Source organism: Ictidomys tridecemlineatus, chromosome 10, assembly GCF_052094955.1.
Source record: "Ictidomys tridecemlineatus isolate mIctTri1 chromosome 10, mIctTri1.hap1, whole genome shotgun sequence".
NCBI classification, from domain to species: Eukaryota; Metazoa; Chordata; class Mammalia; order Rodentia; family Sciuridae; genus Ictidomys; species Ictidomys tridecemlineatus.
In genome coordinates, this window is record NC_135486.1 from 5,341,770 (window position 1) to 5,364,974 (window position 23,205).

The 23,205-nt window shown below is 43.6% G+C and overlaps 1 protein-coding gene across 5 annotated transcripts in view; it reads left to right on the forward strand.

Annotated features, from left to right (window-relative positions):
• The first annotated feature begins 15,292 nt into the window (after nucleotides 1-15,292).
• The window catches only part of Prrx1 (paired related homeobox 1), a 94,121-nt gene continuing 86,208 nt past the window's right edge, over nucleotides 15,293-23,205 (forward strand). For 2 of the 5 annotated variants that reach the window (XM_078022290.1, XM_078022292.1), the window contains exon 1: nucleotides 15,293-16,652. In XM_078022290.1, coding sequence (XP_077878416.1) covers nucleotides 16,412-16,652 — 241 coding nt within the window. In that variant the 5' untranslated portion in view covers nucleotides 15,293-16,411. The remainder of the gene's footprint in view (nucleotides 16,653-23,205) is intronic. The other 3 variants (XR_013426345.1, XM_005319821.5, XM_005319820.5) reach the window with 3 other exon arrangements.

Here is a 23,205-nt window from a genome sequence, read left to right on the forward strand (position 1 = left end):
GAGTGAGAAATGCTAGAGGGGACTGGATATTTCCCTTCTCCCAGGTCAGTTAGGTTTTGGTAAAAACCCCAGCTGTTTAGACTCAGGTAAATGATTTCTCTGAGAGCAGGCCCTGTTGATGCTCTGGGTGAATTTAAATGGCAACTTTTATCCTTTCCTGCTGGAAACAGAAGAGTTTTACCAGATTTTTCCCCTACCCTGTTAGGGCTCTTGGAGGTAAACTTACTAAAGCATAGGTGCTCCCCCAAGACTGGGCCCCTCTGGGGTTTTTAACTCCCAAACTTGTCCACAGAGATCCTCAGCAATCTGTCAGTCATAGTGTAAAACTTCCTGTGTTGGTACCGGTTCTTGTAGAAGCTTTGATTCCTGCACTTTGGCTCTGCTAACTCTGTCATTTCTGCCTCTCCAATTTTGGGCAGTGGTTTTCCACATGACCCCAATTTTCTGATGGATACAAGAAGAATTGCTGATTTTCACTTTGTTCATCTTTTTTTCCTTGTTTTCAGGATAAGATTGACATTGTTCAAGTCCCCTACATGCTGAGCTAGAAACCAGAAATCTAGTTTGTGATATCAAAAATTATAAACCATGCTCATGTAGTTGCTAATAGTTTGTTCTCTAAGATAATAGTGACCATTTATTTGTCCAACTGTGCCTAAATGACATGGTTGCGGAGAGATGGGTAAATAATATCCCTGTGTCATCTATAATCTGTGTTGAGTGTTGGCACCATTGTACCAGATAAGTATTGACTTTTAGCAGCATTACTTATATTCATTGTGATGTGAGAACAGAAATTCTGAAAATAGTAGCTGCTTAAAAGTCTAAAAGAATTCTTATTCTGGTAAGCTAAATTCCACAGGATGACTTTTTTTCCTGGTAAATGATGGGGCAGCTCAGGAATGGCTGCCTTTTGTGAGAGAGGAAAAGTGTGGAAGAAAGTGATCCCAAGAAAGCTGGAGTCCTTCCTTAAAAAAATATTTTTGATAAATACATCTTTCATGAGGCAACTACAACACAGACCAAGGCATACAGTTCTCTGGAGAGCAACTACAATTTTTCAATATATGTTTTTTCTTTTTTACCACAAATCCTGATGTTTGAATAGAATAGAGTGCTTTCTATTGGGTTGTCTTTGCTAATGCTCCAATAAGGACATCACCAATATACAAACTCCACACAAATTCTAGAAAGCAGGGTCGCAGTGAGGCACTGGGAAATCCCCGAGGTGCCAGAGTCTGAAATGAAGTGTGGTTTTGCTCATACTGTTATCAGAAAACAACAATAGCTGTGGATCATTTTAATGAACTCAGATTGTACTGAGTTTTTCTACCCAGCAAGATAAGGAAGAAGTTTCGATTGGATGTGTCTTCGTGGATGTTATGAACTCTGTCAGTCAATGCATGAAGGTGTAACTGGTTTGAGACCACTTGAACCTCAATCTTTTTCTTTTTCTGTATTTTTTACCTTCTCCACATTCAAGATTTCTAGTCCTTCTCTCATTACCTCAGAAATACAATACAAGATAGGGAAATTAGCAAAAATAGACCAAAGTTCTGCCTAGTGTTTCCTAAAAGCCCAAATTTAGGAGAATTCATTGGTTATGGAGTTTGCTGAGGAGATAGAAAGAACATTTGACAATATGGACACAATGGAAATGATTTCCATTATATTGCTGTCTCCTTGAACTAGGGGAATGGAAAGAGAAGTCAGAGATTGTGAACTCTTGGACCGGAAGAGACCTACATCCTGCTTCTCAGGGGCTACAAGAATGTTCTGGAACCTGCAAGAGGAAATGGCTGAGCAGTCCTCAGCAGGCAGCCTCAGCAAGAAAGGATTCTATGCTACGCACATGACAGGAGCAGGAGGAACCTGTTGGTACTGAAAAGGCCTTGGGCACATCGGACTTTCCAAAGAGCCAAGTCAAGATGCCCATCCCCCACCGTCACCCTATGGAAGAGCTGAGAACTGTGGTGTGACAGGATGGAGAAGTTCAGAACAACTGAAGCCTATGGTTTTCATCTTGTGAGCCAGAGGTCTTAAAATTAAATTGATTTGGTGGTGGCTGTGGGGTTTACAACATTTCTTTTATAGGAAATTTATATATATTTTCACTTTTATTGGATCCTTATGCTCTTCTTTAAAACCAAAGATAAAACAAACCTATCATTCAAATTATTTGAGAGAATGTTTATCTAAGTCTCTTTTAACAGAAATTGTCATCTTCAGGAAATTAATAGACATAGAACATGGAAATCTTCAGCATCTTATACTTTTTGCTGCAAAACCTACTGTAGATTAGACCCCCATCTAATGAACTGAGTATAAAACTGCAGAAACCCAAGGGAACAAGGAAAATAATGACAAATAAGGAGCTCAGAGGAATATTATGACCCCTAAGACACCTAAGTCCTTCTGTTGGACCTTTTTGACTCCTAGGAATTCAGAATGTTTCCAACGAGGATTTCAGTTGCCATAGACTTCAACTATACCATGCAGCTGTGACCCTTCACTTAGTAGGTCCACATGCTAATATGAATCAAATAGTAAGGCAGAGCGTCCATCATGGGTGCCTTTGAGAGTAATTTTATAGCATAGCCAAGACAACAGCTTTCATTCTGTCCACAGGACGATAGAGATTGCTTGTGAATTTTTTCAGTTTCATTTTATTTATTTTTAACTGACAAGAAAGAATATATATTTATGGTGTATAACATGTTATATATATGTGAGTATATGTGTATATATACACACACATACACGTACACACACACACACACACAGTGGAATGACTAAATCAAGCTAAGTTAAATTATGTGAATTACTTCACATACTTTTTTTTTTAGTGGTGTGAACTTAAAATCTATTCTCAGCAATTTTCAAATCTAAATTATATTTTTCTTATAGTCACCATGGTGATAGCTACCATGAACTTAATTCACTGAAATCTTGTGTCCTTCAACCAACAAATTCCAGATCTTTCCACTGCCCTAGTCTCCAGTAGTAACCTTCCACTAGGTATATACTGCATGTTTTTATCCACCCATCAATGATAGACACTTAGTTTGATTCCATGTCATAGCTATTGTGAATAATGCTATAAATAGCAGGGGAATGCAGATAACTCTTTGACATACTGATCTCACATACTTGGAATATATACCTGGGAGGGAGTTACATGATAGTTATACTTTTAACTTTTTCAAGAGCCTCTCTACTATTTTCCCTAATATGCGCACTGCCCTCAATCTATATAAGTGTTCTAATTTCTCCAGTTTCACTGGGCTGACATCAAGGCCAAGGAAGGACATTTCCAATCAGGGGTGGTGAGCAGAGATTAGGTCAATGCAGTTTTTTGAATGAAATATAAATGAATTGTTAATATGAAAATTTGGAGGCCTTATTTCACACCCAGAAGAAACAAACACGGCACACCTGCTTCTGTAATCCTTACATAAGTGAAGGAAGAGCTGTGACTTAGACTTTTTTTGTGGTTTCTTTGGCCTCTGTCTGCCCCCAAAGAAAACAAACACACACACACACAGCTGTTAAAGCACTTGCTTTCTGCTCCAGAGAAGGTTAAGTATGGAATAGAATCCTTGGGTGCCCTCAGACATTGCCTAATAACTAAAAAGTGGCAAACACAGCAGGTCTCTGGGTTCCCAGCAAGGAGGCAATAGTTCATTAAGAAAGCATCTTGCGGGCTGGGGCTGGGGCTCAGTGGTAGAGCGCTCGCCTAGCACCTGTGAGGCCCTGGGTTTGATCCTCAGCACCACCTAAAAATAAATAAATAAAGGTATTGTGCCCAACTACATTATTATTTCTGTAAAAGAAAGAAAGCATCTTGCACTTGCAGTGATGGCTGTTCTGTGCTCGTCTGTGTGTCAGAGGTTGTCCTTGCATGACTGAGTGAGTGTGATGCTGTGGAGAACGCTATCCCAAATCCTAGTTTTCCAAGGCTTGGTCCCATCAAGACCAAGAGTGTCTCCAGCTGAGAGGTGGAGAGCAGAGATTAGGTCAGTGGCTTTAAAAAAAAATGAAATAAACCAAAGATTTGGGGATTACAAATCATGCAAAATTTAAATCCCTCCAAAGGGTCATACACCTGCAGTACAGTATGGCATTTGGCTGAGGTAAGAGAAGTCAATGAATTTTAACCGTTTCTAACTCTTAGAGTTATTTATTCTCTCCTTTGCAAATTATTAAATTATTATTAGTAGTAGTATTAAATTCTGTAAATTCTGTTTTTATACATCTGCTCCTTTGTGTTCCTTAGCTTTTGTGATGGTTTGGATGTGAGGTGTCCCCAAAGCTCTTGTGCAAGACAATGCAAGAAGATTCAGAGGAAAAACGATTGTGTTATGACAGCTTGACCCAAACTGTGAACTAATCCCAACGGGATTAACTGGGTGGTAACTGGAGGCCTGTAGGTGTGATTGGGGAGTGGGATGGGGGGGCATGCCTTTGGAGTGTGTATTTTGTATCTGGTTAGAGGGGTCTCTGCTTCCTGATCCTTACGGGAGCTGCTGCCCTGTACCATACTCTTCTCCATGATGTTCAGCCCCACCTGGAGCCCCGAGGAATGGAGCCAGCTGTCTATGGACTCAGATCTCTGAAATCATGAGCCCCTAAATAAACTCTTCCTTCTCACAGTTGTTCTGGGCAGGTCTTTCAGTCACAGCAGTGAAAACAGCTGACTAAGACAGCTTTGGTTTCCAGCTACTCCTAGGGAGTCGATTGTCATTTTTCCTGGTGCATTGCTAAGGCATTTAAAACCATATTGAAGGCATTAGATTTGTCTGGGAACAGCTTTGGTTACATTTGAAGGTGAGATAGTGTGTGTGTTTGCTTGCACAATATAGGTGTATTTGGTACTGTTTATTATTACTACTTTGTGAAGTATTTATTTTCTTCACTCTTATCTTTTTTGGCAAACATAAAACATTATGAAGTTGAAATATTTTTGTTTTCTGTCCTGTCCTATTATTTTCCCCTTTCCTTCTATAAAGGCAAGCACTATCATGAATTTGGCGTTAACCTGGCAATTCTGTATTTTTAAACTTTTACAAGTCCACAAACCCAGGAACAATATTCAGTATTGCCTTGTGTTTTTAAATCACCATACAAATGTTACCATACTGATATATACTTGTGCACATTTTATTCAATGCTATTTTTAAAAACTATGCTAATAGTCCTACAGATCAATCAGTGTAGAGATGTACAAATATTGACGTAGGGCAATCGTTTACTTTTAGCTGCTGTACAGTATTCTATCTTATGACTCAAACAGTTATTTAAATTGTGTACTTATTAATAGTTCTGCTGCCCTGTTTTTCTGTCTTTAGTTATGATTTTGGTTTAAATATGTCATGCATTGGTATTACAATGCTGGATTTTTTCCTTTAAATCTTTTCTGACTAACTGTGGATAATGAGCTTGATCTGTGTGTACTACTGTGGGTGCTGATATGCTTAGCTTAATGTTTTATATTAACTATGTACCCTCACATTTTCTTATTTTCTTCTTTCTATTTATTTTATTGTATTTTCTTAACTTTTTATTTTCCCCTGGTGGATTTGAAATTATATGTTCTATTTATATTCTTTTGGTGGTTAACCTCAAATTTGTAACATATAACTTAATTTAACTAAATTTAAGAAAGTCTAAAACTAACCATTTTCTTTATCTTCCTCACAAAAGCCTTAGAATTATTTCACTCCATGCTTTTATTTTCCATGTTATTTTGTCTAGATTTTGGTCAAATTTGATTTTTAAAAAAGCCATTTTAGCAATTGTTTTTATAATTCCTTATAAAAAATTACAAACATCACAAATGAATAAGCTACCTTGAAGAAAAGTCATTGAATACACAAATGGAAATTTTTTTATGTTCAAGAATGATAATAAATCAATCTTAAAGAGAGTAAATATATTCAAAGTACTAAAAAATAAAAGAAATAATAGAAGACATTAGGGAAAAACAGGAGAGTATGAACAAGTCAATTAATGTTGATAGTCAATAAAATAAAATGATTACATAGATGGGTGGAACAGCAGACCAGATCTTGCTAAAGAAATAGCAAATAAATTGGAAAATAGATCTGAGGAAGACATTCAAAATACAATAAAGAGATGTTAGAAGATATGAAGGATGATGCACTCACCAATTCCAATACATTTATAAATGGAGAATTTTATCATGCTTTTATTTCATCATTTGAGATTAACATGTAATTTTTCCCTTTCATTCCAAAGTGGTGAATCACATTGGCTGATTTTTGAATATTTAATCAACCTTGCATTCCTAAAATAAACTCAAGTAGAATGTTAAGTATTAGGCTTTGTATAATTTTATTAGATTTGCTAGTATTTTGTTTAGAAGTTTCATGTTTCTATTTGTAAAAATTAGCCTGCAATTTTTGTGTGATTTCATTTTTTTTGTAATGTCTCCTTTTGATACTGTTGTAAAGATTATATTGGTCTCATAAAATAAGTTGAGAAGCATTTCCTCTTTCTTTATTCTTCCTCAGAGCTTTTATAATGTTACTATTATTTTTTAAATCATTGGAATTATTGACCCTTACTGCCATCTGAGCTTGAGGGTCTTTTGTGGGGAAAATTACACATTCAGTTTCTTGAAAAGATATAAAAATTACTATATGTTTTAATTATTTGTGTCAATTTTGATAATTTTTATGTGCACATTTCTTCTGAATTTTCAAATTCATTAGAATAAAATCATTGATGATCCTCTCTAAGGATTTATTTGAGGACTGGGGCAACGAGAGCACTTGCCTTTGAGGAGCAAGGCCCTGGGTTCTCCCCGCCTGCTGAAGGGGAAGGAGGGAGGGAGGGAGGGAGCAAGCAAGGAGGAAAGAGTTATGGATAATCTACAGGTTGATATCAATGTTCCCTTGTTGCCCAATATCAGTAATTTATTCTTCTCTTATTCTTTCTCAGACTCTCTAAGAATTTATTGCTTCTCTTGGTCTATTTGAAGTACCTACTTTTAGCTTCACAAATGTTCTCCATTATACCTTTTTACCCTACAATATTAATTTTCAACTCTTCCCTTTATTGTTTTCTTTCTTCCATTTTCTTAGTGTTCAATCTGCAGAATTTTGAGATTTTTTGAAATGGATATTTGGATCACAGTTTTTTAGTCCTTTTCTCCTACTATATCTCAAGACTATAAAATTCTCATTAAGTACTCACTTAACTGCATTCTGTAAGTTGAATATATGGGATTTTCACTGTCATGTAGTTCACAATGTTTCTAATTTACATCTTAATTTCTTCCTTGACCAATGGTTAATGGAACTGAACAGCTTAATTTCCAAGCATTCATTTTTTATTAAAGCTTAGCTTAATTCTATTTGAATTCTAGCTTAATGACTTAATTGACTAGTGTCAATACTTTAGAAACTTGTTTATGACTCAGCCTATGGTCATTAACTTTGTGGGTAAGTTCACCTATGAGTTTGGAAGAACTGGAAGAACGTGCAATCTGCCACTATTGACTTCAGTGTTCTGCGTTTGTCAGGTGGGTCAAATGTTTTCCAGGTATCCATCTTTTTTTTAATATTTTTTTTTTAGTTGTCAATGGACCTTTATTTTATTTATTTGTATGTGGTGCTGAGAATCGAACCCAGTGCCTCATACATGCTAGGCAAGTGCTCTTCCACTGAGCCACAACCCCAGCCCCGAGATATCCATCTTTTTAACAAATTTCTGTTTTTCTTTTCTTGCCTGATATGGAGATAGGCATATTAAATATCCTTTATGATTGTATATTTTTCCTCTTGGTTTATCCAATTTCTGAGGTTTATTTTTGGAAGCCTCATTGATAGATACAAAGTTAAAATATATCTCCCTATAACATTGATTTTACTGTCCTTACTAAATATCCTTCTTCATCTCTAACATGCTTCTTATTTTTAAGCCTATGTTATGGGATGCTAATGTCTTTTTGCTACTGCTTGCATGAAGTGTTCTTTTCATTTATTTGCTCTCCACTTCTCTTTGACTCTCCTAGCAGCCTATAGTGGCACAGCACTTAAGGCCTTTGTATTGGAATAGTCAGACTATTTGTTTTTAATAAAATTATTACTATATAGTCCTGTGTGGCTTAAGCACAGGGATGTCTTTTGAGATGTGCAACATTAGGTGATTCATCATTGTGCAAACATCCAGGCACGCACTTACACAAATCTAGATGGCAGGGGTACATCACTTGATGTGGGCTCGTGATGCGATCAAGATGAGCTGTGTGAGGCAGTGTGTTGAGCACAGCATACCATCTTACAGTAAGCTTTTCTATTGTTTATAAGTAGGCGTATACTCCAAGAAATAATGAAAAGCGCTCGACATGTTAGATATGAAAACCAGTATGGTAGTAACAATTAGTAAGTATATGTACTGTACATAATCATGTTGTACTTTATTTATAAAGTGGGCAGTGAGTTCATTTGCAGTGAGTTCGTTTACAGTGAGTTTGAGTGTGCTGGGGGAGACAGTTCCTGTGCTGTCCTGCAGAGTGGGCAGTGGATTCCTAAAATACAAAGGCACGTGCCACACAAGAGAGGAATATAGTGACTTAGAGCATAGAAGTAGTAGGTTTGTGATCTACAGAATATTTAAAATAATATATTATTTCATTTTTTTTAAATCAAGTTTCTCAACTCTACTATTTAAATCCTTGTTTGAGGTGATAAATAGCAAGATAAAAATAGTAGGAAAAGATAATGGAGGTAATGAGAGTACAAAGGGTCTTGAAGACAACCTAGCCTTTTACACTTAGTGACATACGCACTATCTCAGTGCCACCCTTTGAGGCAGACAAGACAAAAAGTCTCCAAAATTTTGTTACCATTATTTATTGTGTGGCAACAGTTGATAAAAGACAGATGGAAGTATATTTAACAGAAGAAAAACAGGAAAAAAGGAGGGTAAAATATGTACTTAACCTAACAGGTGTAATTAGAAAAGCAACTACAACCAGCCTGGCTACTTACTCATGAGCTAGCATTTTAGGACAAGTGGAGAACAGGGAGAGGAAGGGAGGGGTCTGCTTAGAAAATTAGAGATTTGTGGCAGGATTTGGGGGAGGAAAGCAGGTAGAGAAGTAGCCTGTGCTGGGCTCCAGATTTATGGGAGCAATAAGCCAAGGAAGGTTACCCAGAGTGGCTCACCCACTGGATACGCCATAAATAAGCAGTAAAGTCAGCCCAAGATCGCACAGGGTTCAACCAGCCAAACCTACTCAGGCCTAAAGCATTTTATAATTGTCTTGTAAGATCCTACCTTACTTCTGCCGAGCCTATAAACAGAGATCCAGGGTCCAAAACTTGGGAATCTTGAGGTTTATTTTTTGAAGCCTCATTAATAGATACATGCAAAGTTAAAATATATCTCCCTATAACATTGATTTTACTGTCCTTACTAAATATCCTTCTTCATCTCTAACATGCCAGCCTGGGATCTCTACTCAGATGTCTTCTATAGGGCCAAGAATCTAGACAGCATGCAGATTCTTTAATTCCCAGAATAAGACACAAAAATCCCACCAGGAATAAACTCTCTTCCTGCAGGGGATTGAGGGATCAGAAATTGTTTCCCTGTGGCTTTATGTGCTGCTGCTTGCCTAGAACCATTCCCAGTCTTAAGCCTCTCAGTTACCTGCATATGCCCATCCTTAAAGGATTTTCCTAAAATCCTTTTCAGAACTATTAAGAATTGAGCCACATATTCTTCTAGTCCAAAAGAACCTATAACCTGGACCACCTGAGTATGAGGGAAAGAGCAGAGGAAGGGAACTAAGAGCTGTTGAGTACTGACTAGGATGAAGCACTTCCCTTTATTTTCCTTCTTAATCCTCCCAACAGCCATTTGTGGTACATTTGAATTAACCTGGTGAGTAAGGCTTGGTTTCCTCTGGGCAAAGAAGGTATGGTACCTACCCTCAGACTTCTTCTGAGGGCATTTGGCAACATCCTTTTACCACTAATTGATTTGTGCTTAAATAACATAAGCATTCCTAATGTCATACTTCTATACTCCCGTGTAGTATGGTTGATTCACCTGCTCCAGTATTACTTAATCTTCAGTTCCAATTTCATAAGCACTTGTCAATCATTTTGTTGCAGGGGCAGTGTGATAGCTAGACAAAAATAGATAGACCCCAGTGATTAGCTGGATAAGCTAGAGGTGGTGTTAAGAGGGAGGAATTTGGGATAATTCCCTGGTTTTCTACTGAGAATGTGGAGGAGAGTGGGGAGAAGATGGTTTGTCAGTTTGGGGGGGGTTAAGTTTAAGTTGGTTTAATAAATGTGCATATCCAGCAAGAAGGAGGCTGTCTTAATTTTAAAGGATTGCTATATGCTAAACACTGGGTTAAATGGACTGCATGCACTTTCACTTGATTTGCATAAATATATGTTGTTGGTTTCATGATTAGTCTTATTTGAATGAGTAAATTGAGAGTGGTAACTTTTCCATTTTGTCCAAGGCAACAGAGTAAATAGGTAATCAACCCTTGGACTTAAAATTTAGACATGTTGACAACAAGCATTAGTTAACCCATGAAAATGTATGAGATCTTCTAAAGAGACAACTTATTTATTGTGATGGACAGTAAGGATGGCAGAACTCTGGAGAAGATCAGTAGTTAAAAGGGGAAAATCTACTCTAGGCAGGCCAAAAGGCAGTGGTCCAGGAAATAAGGGCATAAGGTACAGGAGGAGAATTTTGAAAAGAGAGTGCTTGACCCTGTCCATTACAGCAAGGTGTTCAGTGGAATAATGCCTAAGGAACACTTACTACATTGCCAATATGCAGCCACTGGGCCTTTAGCTAAAGCTGTCACAATGGTGTTTGCAAAGACAGTGTCCAGTGGTTAGAGGAGCAGATGGGTGCAGTGAAACTGCATTAGGTTCCAGTTGAATTAACTGGGCTTACCATACTGTGATAGAACTACCACTCACTCCTTGGAAATGTGATTATTCCTATTTGCTTTCAGTATTGAAAAAAATTCAAAATAATGTGATATGGCTATTGGATGGAGTTGGGCATGGGTGGAAAACATTTGGCCATGCATATAGGAAGAATGTTTCTAAAATGTCACTTATGATTACAAGAGCCAGAATTGGAAGGGCAAAGGAGCAGTCAGGCCTAAAGTCTCCTCTTCAAAAACATTTAAAAAATGGGCACCTGCAGAATCCATCTTGCGTTTCACTCTTTCCTGTTTCATTGTTAATGAATATTTACTAGATTCTTAACCATGAGCAAGAGAGGGTTTCCATCCCACAGCACGTTTGTATTGGGGGGAAACCGTCTTTTTTGTGTGTCATGTAACCTGTGGCCTGTCATATGTGATTACCTGTCAGCTTATTAACATGTCAGGGAGTGCAGCTCCTGGCTTCTAGTTAGAAGAGAAGCAGAGGGTGGGGGCATTCTGTTAGCCAGATGAGGCAGCCTTCTGCCAGCTTCTAGTGCCAGGGAAGCCCTGGACAGTAATCAGTACCAAACCTCTGGGTAGGACCACCCAAGGCACAAGGCTGTGAATCTAACCTCCTTCCTACCGTTGTCTGGTTTCTTGGCAATGTCTTCCTAGTCCCAGCTTCACTCCCACTTACCTGGAGAGGAATTCCCAAATGGGAATCATTCTAAAGCGGGGGCGGGACCAGAAGGAATGGTTGGAAAGCCACTCTCAGAAGCTGGAAGGGTCCTGAGGAAGAGGGTTCTGGTTAGTTACATCATCCAGGGCTTCAAACTTTAATAAATATTGATTGATGGGTGGAAGTCAAAGCTAAATCTGAAGGAAGGCCTACACATGTTCAAAGATTTTAAGCTAGAAATGTTTTCCTTCCAACTATTCCTAAGAGGAAGTTACATAGGGAAAGCAAAGGAGTGATTAAGGAACTACAGGGGCAGCAGCAGGCCACTTTTCTCTAGGGCCTTCTAAGTTCCCAGACCAGGCCTGCTGCCTGCTTGGGAGATGAGCCTGTGCTGTCAGACAGTTTCTCCTCTCCGGACATCTTTCTGCCATATGTTCCTTCTCGAATTCTGGAGGCACTTGGCTCTCTTGGGTAACTGCAACCTGAGCCCGGAGAACTCTGGTCCACCCCTCTAAGGAGCACTGACTAAAGCCTGGAAGTAGAAAGGATAGGCGCAGTGACCTTTGGGCTTTGGAAGGAATCTCCCCAGGCTGCAGCTGGGAGTGCTGGGAAGAGTGACAGCCCGACTCCATTCTGTAAATGCATTTGATGCACCTTTGGTTCCTTACTGGGTAAATGTACTGTTTTGAATTTCCCTGTAGAATTGTCCTGATAGTTTTAAATTACAATCCAGAATCTCAACAAGTTTCAAATGTTGTGTATAAACATAATTAGTGCAGATCCAATACATTTTTAATTGTTCATAGGAAAAAGAAAAGAAAGCACACACTCAAAGACCTCACCCCCAAAAAACAGGTGTGGGGGGGACAATTTTGAGGGTGCTGCTTGCCTTGAGACTTTGCTTCCTAGCGGATGTGTCCAATGCAGCCCACCGGGCTGCCGGACTCCCAGTGCTGGGTGATTGGGGACAGGAGGACACTGCAGCTTAGACCCTATAGCTGAGAAGTATGGGGGTAGTCCACAAGGAGAAGCCTCTTGAGTGGTGAAGGGTCCCTTGAAACTTTTGAGTTCCGGCAACCTTTCTGGCATGCCCAGAAAACACCCAGTGTTGGCAGGGGACCCTGTCACCTGCCTTTCCTTCCTGGGTGGCTGCAAACCTGTCCCTTTCCCTGAGCACGCTAAGACTCTGCCCTTGAATTCCAACTCAGAGCGCTGGGAGTACATTCTGTGCCCCTATAGTCTTCAAAAGCCACACCCTTTGCTAGAGCGAGGGTTCCCGGCCTCTGGCTTCTTGAGCTGAGGCTGGAGCTATGTTGCCAGGGCTGGAGAAGCCTTGCGCAGTTGGTTTGCACTTGAACTTTCAGCCCGAGAGACATTTTGGGTAAATGTTGCGCATAGAAAATCATATATAAACACATTTAGTCCACAAATGTTTAGCAAGTATGTCCAGATGTTTTTGTTGAAACCGTTAGCATCCTAGCTGGTATCGGTACAATTGGTTGGTATTAACAGTAGGCGATTTTCAAAACGCGCCTGATCCCTTTGGAAGAAAGTGGCCAAAATAAGTGGAGATGTCTGACCATGCTTCTAAGTGCTCATCTAGGACCCGATTTTCCTTGGTCTCTAGCCATGCGCCTGCACACTGGGACAAAGTTAACTCCCCTCAAAGGGCGAGGTGCCCCCAACTGACGGAAGTCGCTGGGTCCTAGGTAGAAACAGCCTGTTTGGGGATGCCAGAAGCCCCGACCCCTTACCCAGACCTTTGTCTGAAAGGGCAGTTCGGCCGGTGCCGGGTCGCAGAGAAATGCAACTGTGTAAAGGGTGTGGAGAATATGAGAGGAGGGAGAAGCGAGAATCTGCTTCCCCGTCTCGGAAAGGCCGATAAGCCGTGGGACGTGGGGACAAACAGCCGCAGCGTGGTAGGGGAGGGAGAAGGGCTCCTCTGCCTTTCCCCGGAGGACACAGGGCAGGGCGCGGGGGGAAATGCCTTCGCTAGGTTCACTCGTGCCACCCCAGTGGATGGCAGAAGCTCGCGCGGCAAAGGGCTTCTCGGAGGCGGCGGAGCTGGCAGTCTCGGCCAAGGCAACCCGGACACGCACGCGCGCCCCGGCTCTGCGCCGGCCCATCCCCACGCGCGTCCTACCGGCGGTGCCCGGACGCCAACAGATGTTTATCGCCTAGAGCGGGTTCTGCCGAGACTGAGCGACCTGCGCGGCGCTGGCGGGGCTCTGGGCTCCCGGTCGGGGGTACAGGCGGCCCCCAGGGAGAGGGAGGGAGTGGGAGGAGGAGGGGGAGAGGGTGGACTAATGATGAAAAAGTCTCCTCCATCCTGGCTCCTTAATTAAATGCATGGAAAGAACCGAGGCGAGCACATCTGGTTTCAATCTGCAGCCCTTTGATGGCATCAAATGTTCTTTTCCCAGATCAGGGCTGGAAGTTCTGGGCTAACTATGCCGTTTGGAGCCCAGAAACCATTTACACACACTCGGACTCTTCTTTCTCTTAAATCGACCCTCTCGGCTATAGGAGGGGGAAAAAATCTAGCAATCAAGGGAGTAAGGAGTGTGTGTGTGTGTGTGTGTGTGTGTGTGTGTGTAGTTAAAGAACATGAAACGCTATAAATAAGCATGCCATATTTCACTTACTAGTCATATAGTAACTCATTTCTAATGAGACTATTAAAGCTGTTACCAAATTCAGGTCATGAAAAAAAAAAAAAACCTGCTCAGCACCTCTCTGTCCTCTCTCAGGGCTCAGCAGACGACCACAGAGCTTTGTGCGTGGCCGCGGAGGTGCCTTGGTGGTGGGGGTGCCTTCGTCCCGCTCCCTAACCCCGACCGCACCCTGGCCGGACGGACGCAGAGCAGCGCTGTAGCCTAACGGTACAGCTCGCCCCGGACGTGCTCCTGTCAGCTCCGAATTTGGGCAGTGGGACCCTCTGGGCTTAGTGTCGTCGCAAGAGGAAGCGATCTCGGCATACCAAAAAGTTTTCAAAAATGGCAGGATTGAGGGGACGGTTGACATACTTCTAGAGTCCTTTCCTTCAACTAAATAAATCTTTAAATTTTCTATTGCCTTTGGCCCCGAGATTCCTAACCGCAGGGATAACCACGAATCGATTTGGTGCCTTCTAGTCCCGGATCTGTATTCGGTGCGCAGGAAAAGCTTGGGCGAGCCTCCCATTATTATCGCTCTTGTTATTTTATTACATTTTTAATAGGCTGTCTCTACTGAGCAGACTAATATGCTTGTTCTCTCGCTCGCTCGTTCTTACTCTCTCTGAACTTCCCCCCCTCCCGCCGACTATTAGAACAACAGAAAACGTTAAAAGGGGGGAGAACAGAAGGAAAAGAAAATTTGTGATAGTCATGGATTTTTTTTTTCCCAACAAGTTTCCCTGTAGTTGTTATCAAAACATGCAAATGAGATTTTCCAACAGGATCTTAAACAAATCTGGAGGAGTTAATACCGAAGCAAAATAATCAGCCCGTTTGAAGTGACTGTGGGTTTCAGTTTGTCTTCTCTCCCCGTGATACTATTGCAGGGGAATGATAATTAGACCTTACTTTATAAATCCAAAGGGGCTCTCTCATTCCCTTCCCTCCCTCTTCTCTCCCTCCTCCCTCCCTCTCTCTCTCTTGCTCCTTCCCTCTCCTTTCTCTCCGGCTCTGATGTTGGCAAAGGGGGTTTTCTTAATCAGACTGTTTTTTTGGTCAGAGGGAAAGGAGGAAGAAGGAGATTGTGATGGAGAAAGGGGGTCTGTAAAACGTCAGGCGCGCACAAAGGCTTTGCCACGTAATTACAGGCTCCTATTAAGTCGAGATCTGCCCTCCCAGGGGTCTCCAATTTTCTTGTATTCCCTACAAAGCCTCCTCTGCATGCCAGTTTGTGCCTTTTGAAGTGCCAGAGAGCTTCTTGATCCAGCTGAGAAGGAAAAAGGCGCTCAGCAAGAAGAGGGGGAGAGAGAGAGAGAGGAGAAAGGGGGGACCCACGCCACCCTCCTTCCTACTCTTGAAGCCCTATTTTTTTATTGTATTTTTTTTTTTTTACTCCTTACCAAAAGTGAGAATCCTGCTCGCTAATACATCTGCAAGACATCACCCTCTCCTCCTGAAACTTTAGTCACTCCTGAGAATCCACAGGAGTGCAGAGAGGGGGGAACACGTTTGCTTGAAGATGTTTTAAAGCTGGAACAAGCCTTCTTCTGTTGGTGCTTGAACTCTTGCCGGGGAATAACTCCTTTAACCTTTTTTTTTTTTTTTAAACCCACTTTGATACTTCTCTCCCACCCCTTCTTCTCTCTTCTTCTGTTTGCCTAACTCCCCCGCCCTGCTGGCCTCCCCTTTCCTCTCTCCCCCTTATTATTATTTTTAGTGTGTGCGTGTGGATGCTTTTTGAGAGTTGGAAGGGATTTTTTTTTTTTACTCCTGACTTAAACATAGGGTAACTTTTTAAATTTTATTTTTTGGTGTGGATTATCTCTTTGGATCGCGCCGGACTTGGCTTCAGGAAAGCAACTAAGGCTGCAGGAGGCTGCGGGTGCAGAACGCTCAGCTCTGCTGAAAGGGGTCCCCCGCCCTCTTTTCCTTTTTTTTTCTTTTGGCCTTCCCATCCTTCTCTCTCTCTCTCTCTCTCTCTCTCTCTCTCTCTCTCTCTCTCTCTCTCTCTCTCTCTCTCTCTCTCCACTCCCCCCTCTTTCTTCCCCACTCGGCTCCTCTCCCCCCTCTCGCCCACAGCGTTTGGTGTTGATTCGAGCGGGAAGAGGGGGGTGGGTGGGATTGGAGGGGGAGACCATGACCTCCAGCTACGGGCACGTTCTGGAGCGGCAACCGGCGCTGGGCGGCCGCTTGGACAGCCCGGGCAACCTCGACACCCTGCAGGCGAAAAAGAACTTCTCCGTCAGTCACCTGCTAGACCTGGAGGAAGCCGGGGACATGGTCGCAGCCCAGGCGGACGAAAGCGTGGGCGAGGCGGGCCGGAGCCTGCTGGAGTCGCCGGGACTCACCAGTGGCAGCGACACCCCGCAGCAGGACAGTGAGTGAGGGGCGCGAGCCCAGGGAAGTGTGTGCCGGGGATCGAGGGCGGAGGCCCAGGTAGGGAGGCGGGAGCGCGCCCTGACCAGGGGAAGGCGGTCGGGGTTTTCTGGGAGAGATGGTGGCAGCCGCCAGAGAAATGGCCGGTCAGCGTACAGGGCGCAAGGGGCGAGGAAAAGAGGCTCCGCGGAGGGCGTAGCCGAGGCAGTCGGGGAAAGGCTCGGTGGCCGGAACGCTCTGAGGCCTTGCGCTCTGGGGCAGGGACTCTGACCGCCAGGGACTTCCTTAAGCCCTCAGTCCCGGGCGAGCGCCGCTGCCACGACATCCGGCAGGCGGGGCGAACGGACTGGGCTCGGGAAGGGTCCCGCTGGGGCGCCGCCTGGAGAGCCGGCTCTGCCTGAGGAAAGCGGCGGGTTAAGCTGCTGAGTGGGGTCGGGAAGGCTTCTCCCGGGTGGGTTGGCGCGCCTGGTGCGCAGGAGCCCCACTGCCGCCGCGCAGGCTGCCCACCCTGAGCGGGCGCCCAAGGCCTGGCAAGCCGCGAGCAGCGCGGTACGCCGCCCTCAGTCGCTCAGGCTGCTCTGGGTCCCCTTCTTTCGCCTCCACCTGCAGATGGGTTTGAGACCGAGTTAGAAACCCGGTTGATTTGGGTCAAGTCGCGAAGCAAAGGGAACGTGCTTTAGAAGTAAATCTGAGATCCCCGTCGGCATGATTCCGCACAAGAGGGAGACACCAGGCAATCGCGGGCTTCAATGCTGAAGCTGGTGTCACGTTTGAGTAGCTCTATCTGTTGGCCTCTAACCCTCCAGAAAAGCCTACGCTTAAGTGCCCGTCCCCATCCTCACCAACTGATATGGACCCCCTCCCCACCACCATGAAAAGCTCGCCTGGCATTAGCTTTGTCTCTAAAACGTAACTAACTGCAAGTGTATTCCATCCTCCCTGAATCTGTAACAGACCTGTCACTTGGCTCATTCCAGGTGACATAGGCTGAGATATGCTCAGATACTACCTCTCTTCTCCAACTTGCCAGTCCGAACTTGGCTGGAAGTTCCGAAATGATTCATTTCCACACCATTATTTGCTAATAGCTGTTTTTTGAAATTTGGAACCTGTGGGTGCCTGCTACTATTCTAAGAGTCTCACAAACATTATCCATCTCCGATTTTCGGAAAATAGACATATAAAGCAAACTGGACTGAGAAACAGTTGGACTCAGTGGAAGTAGGTACCAAGGGAGAGGCCTCCTCTGGGGCCAGGGTACCACTCTTACCCTGCTTTTTTAGCTTAGGCCTGGAAGCCCCTTGGTGATTTTAGCCAGGAGTGACCTGGGACCAATCTACCCAATGCCCACTTACTTTATGCAGAGGGCCTCAGGGACAGGCAAAGGAGATTTGCCTGGCCTTTCATTAAAGAAAGGCAGCCAACTTTGAGGAATGGAGAGTCAATATCCATAGTAAGGGCTAGGAGCTGCCACAGGTTATATTATTATTATTATTATTATTATTATTATTATTATTATTATTGAGGGGGAATGGGGTGGGAGATGGGGGGTTTGCAGCTTTGGATTTTCTGTCCCTGCTTGCCAGCAGCAGGACCAATGTGTTTGCTAGGCTCTTTTAGCTGTAACAAAATGCACTGTGAAATACTATGATTATTTTAAAACATTTTACCAGGGAAAATGCAAAAAACATGTAAATGCTGAAGAATAGTAGTTGGAATCTCACAGCTCTTATTCTAATATTCTTACTCTCTGCAATGGCTAATTATTAATTACAACATTTACACTGTCAGAGGTCTGAAGGCTGGACCCCCAACAGTAAACAGGACTGCAAAGAAACCACTGCATAGACCAGGGTGGAGCAGGAGAGAAAAGTCACTGTTGCTTTGCCCCAAGAGAAGGCAGGAGGATGGGAAATGCAGGACCAAGGCCCTGGCCTCTGCAAGCTCAGGGCCAAGGCCACCAGTGAACATCAGATTCTGCAGGGATGCAGAAGGTACCTGTGTTTTGGCTTCTTTGAGTGGATGCCAAGAGAAGGGAGCTCTGGGTTTGTTATGGTACTCTAGTAAGTACCTAGGGAAGCTAGGTGGAAAAGCTGGATACAATACCCAGGAATGATTTGTAAGTCAAAGGAGATGGCTGGGAGACTGCCTGGGATTGGTGAATGGCTCCTGGAGCCACCAAGGCCACACCACACATGTGGCATCTGCTGGGACATTTTAGGGTTGTGGGCATAGTTGGGACCATTTGTTCTGGGAGAAGGGTACAAAACTATGGGAATCTACCTGGAGAAACTACAGCCTATCCCCTACATATGAAGAGTGAAGAGGTCTTGGGGGAGAGGACCCAGAAAAGAATAGATTCCAGAGGCCAGCCAGGGAGAGGATATATTCAGAGGATGGTCGATAATTTGGGAAGGAAGTCACAGAATGCAGAGCAAGGAGATGGGAACAAGATAACCAGTACCTAGGTCTAGGAAAGTGGCTGAGAATATATATATATATATGGAAGGCCTTATTTCCAGAGACATGGGTTTGGGGCCATGCTAACAAATAATTTGTTGCTTTTCCTCACCTCCTTCCTCTCCTTGGGAATGAGAATGGGAGAGTCTAAGGATGATGGTGGAGTTACTGTCCCTTAGTTCCCGGGCTCCCACCAAGAGTGGTCGAGGAAGTTGTAAACTGCTTGGAAATCAAGACCTGTGGGGTTGAACTGGTCCTCCAGCCTGCAGTGGACCGGAGGCTGGGTCTGTGAAACAGAGGAGAGGGGAGTCTGGGCAGAAGAGTGCTAGAGCAGAAGTCCTGGCTTCAAGGCACACTGGGAGTCAGAGGTATTGAAAAATTGCATCAGGAGCCCGGTGTTTCTTACAGCCAGCTGAGAGACTCCTCCAGAGAGGAAAAAGATAATTTCCATTGGAGAGATGGAGAACAATGAAAAGATAACTTTGACTTTCCCAGCTGCACAGAAACAGTTCTTATCCCTGTCCTTTCTAAATTTTCTGTTTGGAGGAAATTAGCAAACAGCCCTTAACTTACTCTTTCAATATTAGCTTCTTAAATTTTTCAAAAATTTAAATTACAGTGTGGTTCCAGTGTATCGTAGAGGAACTGAGCTGGGCCCAAAGTGAGTGCTTCCTCCTGAACTACCCCACTCCCCATCAGCATCCCAGCTCCACCCCTGATGTTGAGATTCATTCTATTTTTCTTTCAATAGAAGGATTTATTTTCCCTTTTAACCGATTCTTCTGACTCAGTATACTTCTCATACTTCTGGGCTCTTTAACACCGCTGGGAATCCAGTGGTGAAGGTGGGAGTTCGGTGTGTGAATGGGGGTGATGGCAGAACAGGGATACCAGGGAGAGGAAAGAGGAACCGGTCATAAAAAGACTCAGACCTACCCCTAGAAGGACAGTTCAACTCGCTTTTATTTCTTAATCTCAACTTCTGCAAACTGTTAAAAAAAAAAAAGCGCCTGCCTTCCACGTTCCCAACCCCTAAATTAGTGAAACCAGATTGTCCTAATAGGACCTTTTGTTGGAAACACATGTAGTCATAAAAAGGTAGACGGAAAGTCAATTAGACACGCGCGCGCACACGCACACACTCACAAGCCGCCGCTAAGTGTGTACCGGGCGCAGCTGGGCCCCGGGCCTGGCGGGATGCAAATGTACAACAGCGGCGCGGGAAATCGATTTGTCACAAAGGGAGAGGTGCAAACGCGGCGCGAAGGCCTACCCTCGCAATCCACCAGCCGCACTCCAGCGGGCCCAGCTTCCCCAACTCCTCCTCGCCCGAAGAACGCCCCGGAGAGAGGGAACATTTTCTGGGGCGCTCCCCGGTTGAATTCGTATCAAAATAATCTCAGTTCCCCCGAGTCTCAGCATTCGCAATAGTCATGGCGCCAGAAATGTCTTAAGCGGCACCACCCTGCGACCTCCGGTGCTGACACTCTGAATTTGAATTCTGCTCTCAATTAATTCAAGAGGGGAGCCAATTAAATAGATCGTCTTTAGGGTAGCCAGGAAATTTTTCTTTTTAGAGGGGAGGAAGGTGAAGCCCGGAATCAACGGCGGTCCCAGAGCCCCTAAGCCGAGTGCTAAGGCCGGTGGTGAATGTTAATTTTGCATGCAGAGGCGGGGGGCTGAGTGTCCTTCTCTTAAACTGTTGGATAAACGGATAGTTCAGTGACTCTCGCCCGCTTTCGGGCAACAGGCAGAAGACTTGGAGTTTGAGGTGTCAGGGAAATGGGCCAGTAAAGTCCAAGGCTCCAGGCTGCCAGTGCTCCCGGGGCTAGATCTCCAGCTCTGCAGACCATGGGTCACCGTCCCGCCGTGTATTTCGCCGGTGAAACCCTTTCCGCGGCTCGGAGCCTTTCTCCGCGCCTTGGGTGCCCTGTGATCTTGCGTTTTGTTTCCCGACCTTATACTGGTGCACTCCATCGGAGTGTGGGGCCTCAAGCAGGTAGCGATGTGTCACACCAGCCAGTCCGCTCTCCTTCCTTCCTCTTCCCAGGGGCGTCGTTTCAGATTTTACAACACGAGTGCGTAAATCATCTCTAAACCAACAAGATGTCACCCCCCTCATGCCCTCTACAAAATGGATCTTTTTATCAGAAGCAGCAGTGCATTTCTATTTCACCGACCCGGACCCGCTAGTTTTGACCGCTACTCCGGGACAGCAGACACCTTTGGCACTAAATGACAGCTGTAGATTTTCAACTGCGAGTATCTCTAGATCATTTTGATTTTTCATTTTAAAAAGTATGTTTATTTTACAACCTTCTTTACCCTGTTTACCTGCTAGCTCTATTAGCTGGGCCTCACCAGAGCAGATCCCTAGCCCTGGGAGAGCGAACCCGGTTGTTACAAAAGTCTTACTGCAGGATGCGGTGAGGGTTCGACCCCCGCGCCCCCATATGTCTCCAGCCCCTGGAGGTGCCCACTTTCTACCGCTTTTGGAATATGCATTTTCTTTTAACCCCTTAGAAGAGATGGATCATCAGAAGCATTATGAGGACCGACTTTTTGAAAATAGAGGAGTATTTTCAAAGAAGGACATAAGGCTTGCTTGTGCTCTTGTGCTTATTAATTTTTTGCAAGGGTAGAAGAGTTTTTTTTTTTTGTTGTTGTTGTTGTTGTTTGCAGCGGGTGGTGTTGGCAGATAGAGCATTCTCCTTCAAAGTAACACCACTGCCAGGGCTCAGCATCCTCCATCCAAGTCTTTGTTAGTTTAATTTCAGGACTCTTAGAGTATTCCTGAAAGTTTGAGACAGACAAAAAAAAAAAAAAAAAAAAAGGTCTAGATAAGGGGCAAACTCCCTGTGGCCATTTTGTGTCTAAACATTTGCAAAGCTACCTATGGGTGCACAGCATGACAATTGGAATGGGCTTGAGCTCTTTGTTCAATTCTGTATTTTACTTTGATGAAGTGATTTCCACAGTTTGGTGCTCTTTAGCTCCCTTTTAAACAAGATAATTGTTATGTATCCTGGAGAACTTGAACCCTTGAAAAATCAAATATCTTGGTATTCACGCTAACAATGCTCCATTAAAAACCAACACTCTCCAACAATATAAAACATCAACAAACTGCCACAGCCTTTTTCCCCCTAAACACCGTTTCTTATTAAACCAGGAAAAATGGAGATGCACTCACTGCCTACAAGACTAAGGATGGGTCTTTGGTGTTCATCAGCCGGCAGGTTTGTTTTGTAGCTGTGGAAGTTCTTGGAAAGACATTTCCACTGTGGTCTGATTATTAGCAGTTTCTTAGCAGTAATTGTATTTAGTGCATCAAACTGGAGGATGTAGTCATGCAAACAATTATGGCTTATTGATTATGGGTTTAAGATTTTAAAGATTACTATAGTTCACTGACTCTGGAACTTAATGATATTTCCTAATGAAAAAATATCTGAGAAGCCAGTTTCGGGGCTGATAGCCACTTAAGCACAGGGGAGGGGGTGGGAAATAGAGGTATAAATGGTTAAGAAAGTTTTATGAAAGAAAGAATATGTCAAAACAAATCAATTCCACGTACAAGTGACTTCTCAGAAGAGTCAGGACAGTCAGAGTCTTTTGAGTCTGCAGTCCGGTGGTCCTCATAGACAGAAGTAGAACGTTCTTCCGGTACTGGATGCTCCAGCCCTTTTGCAGCACTGCGGAATGAGGAAGCTCTAATTCCTGAGAACATTGGGGCTTACTTATTTTTATGTTACCAATTCCACCAAGCTCAGCTTCAAATGAGGAATAAATTTGGAATATGTATGTTCATTTGAATCCCCACTATCCAAATTGTTAAAAAGATCTAGGTTGCTTTCTGGAGTTATTTGCAAGTGACTGGAAATTTTCTTAGCAGGCAAAGAGAGAAATAACACCCAAACTCAGACGCAGGAATGAAGCTTGCCATGGGGACTGAAGAGCAGTTTTTTTTGGGGGGGGGGCTCCCTTGTTGGAGGGAGTGAGTGTATGTGAAATGAGTACACGAGGAATTAATTCAATGAAGAATTTTAACTTTTAAAACACAACCCAAAGTGTAATTTTTGGTTTTAATGGTC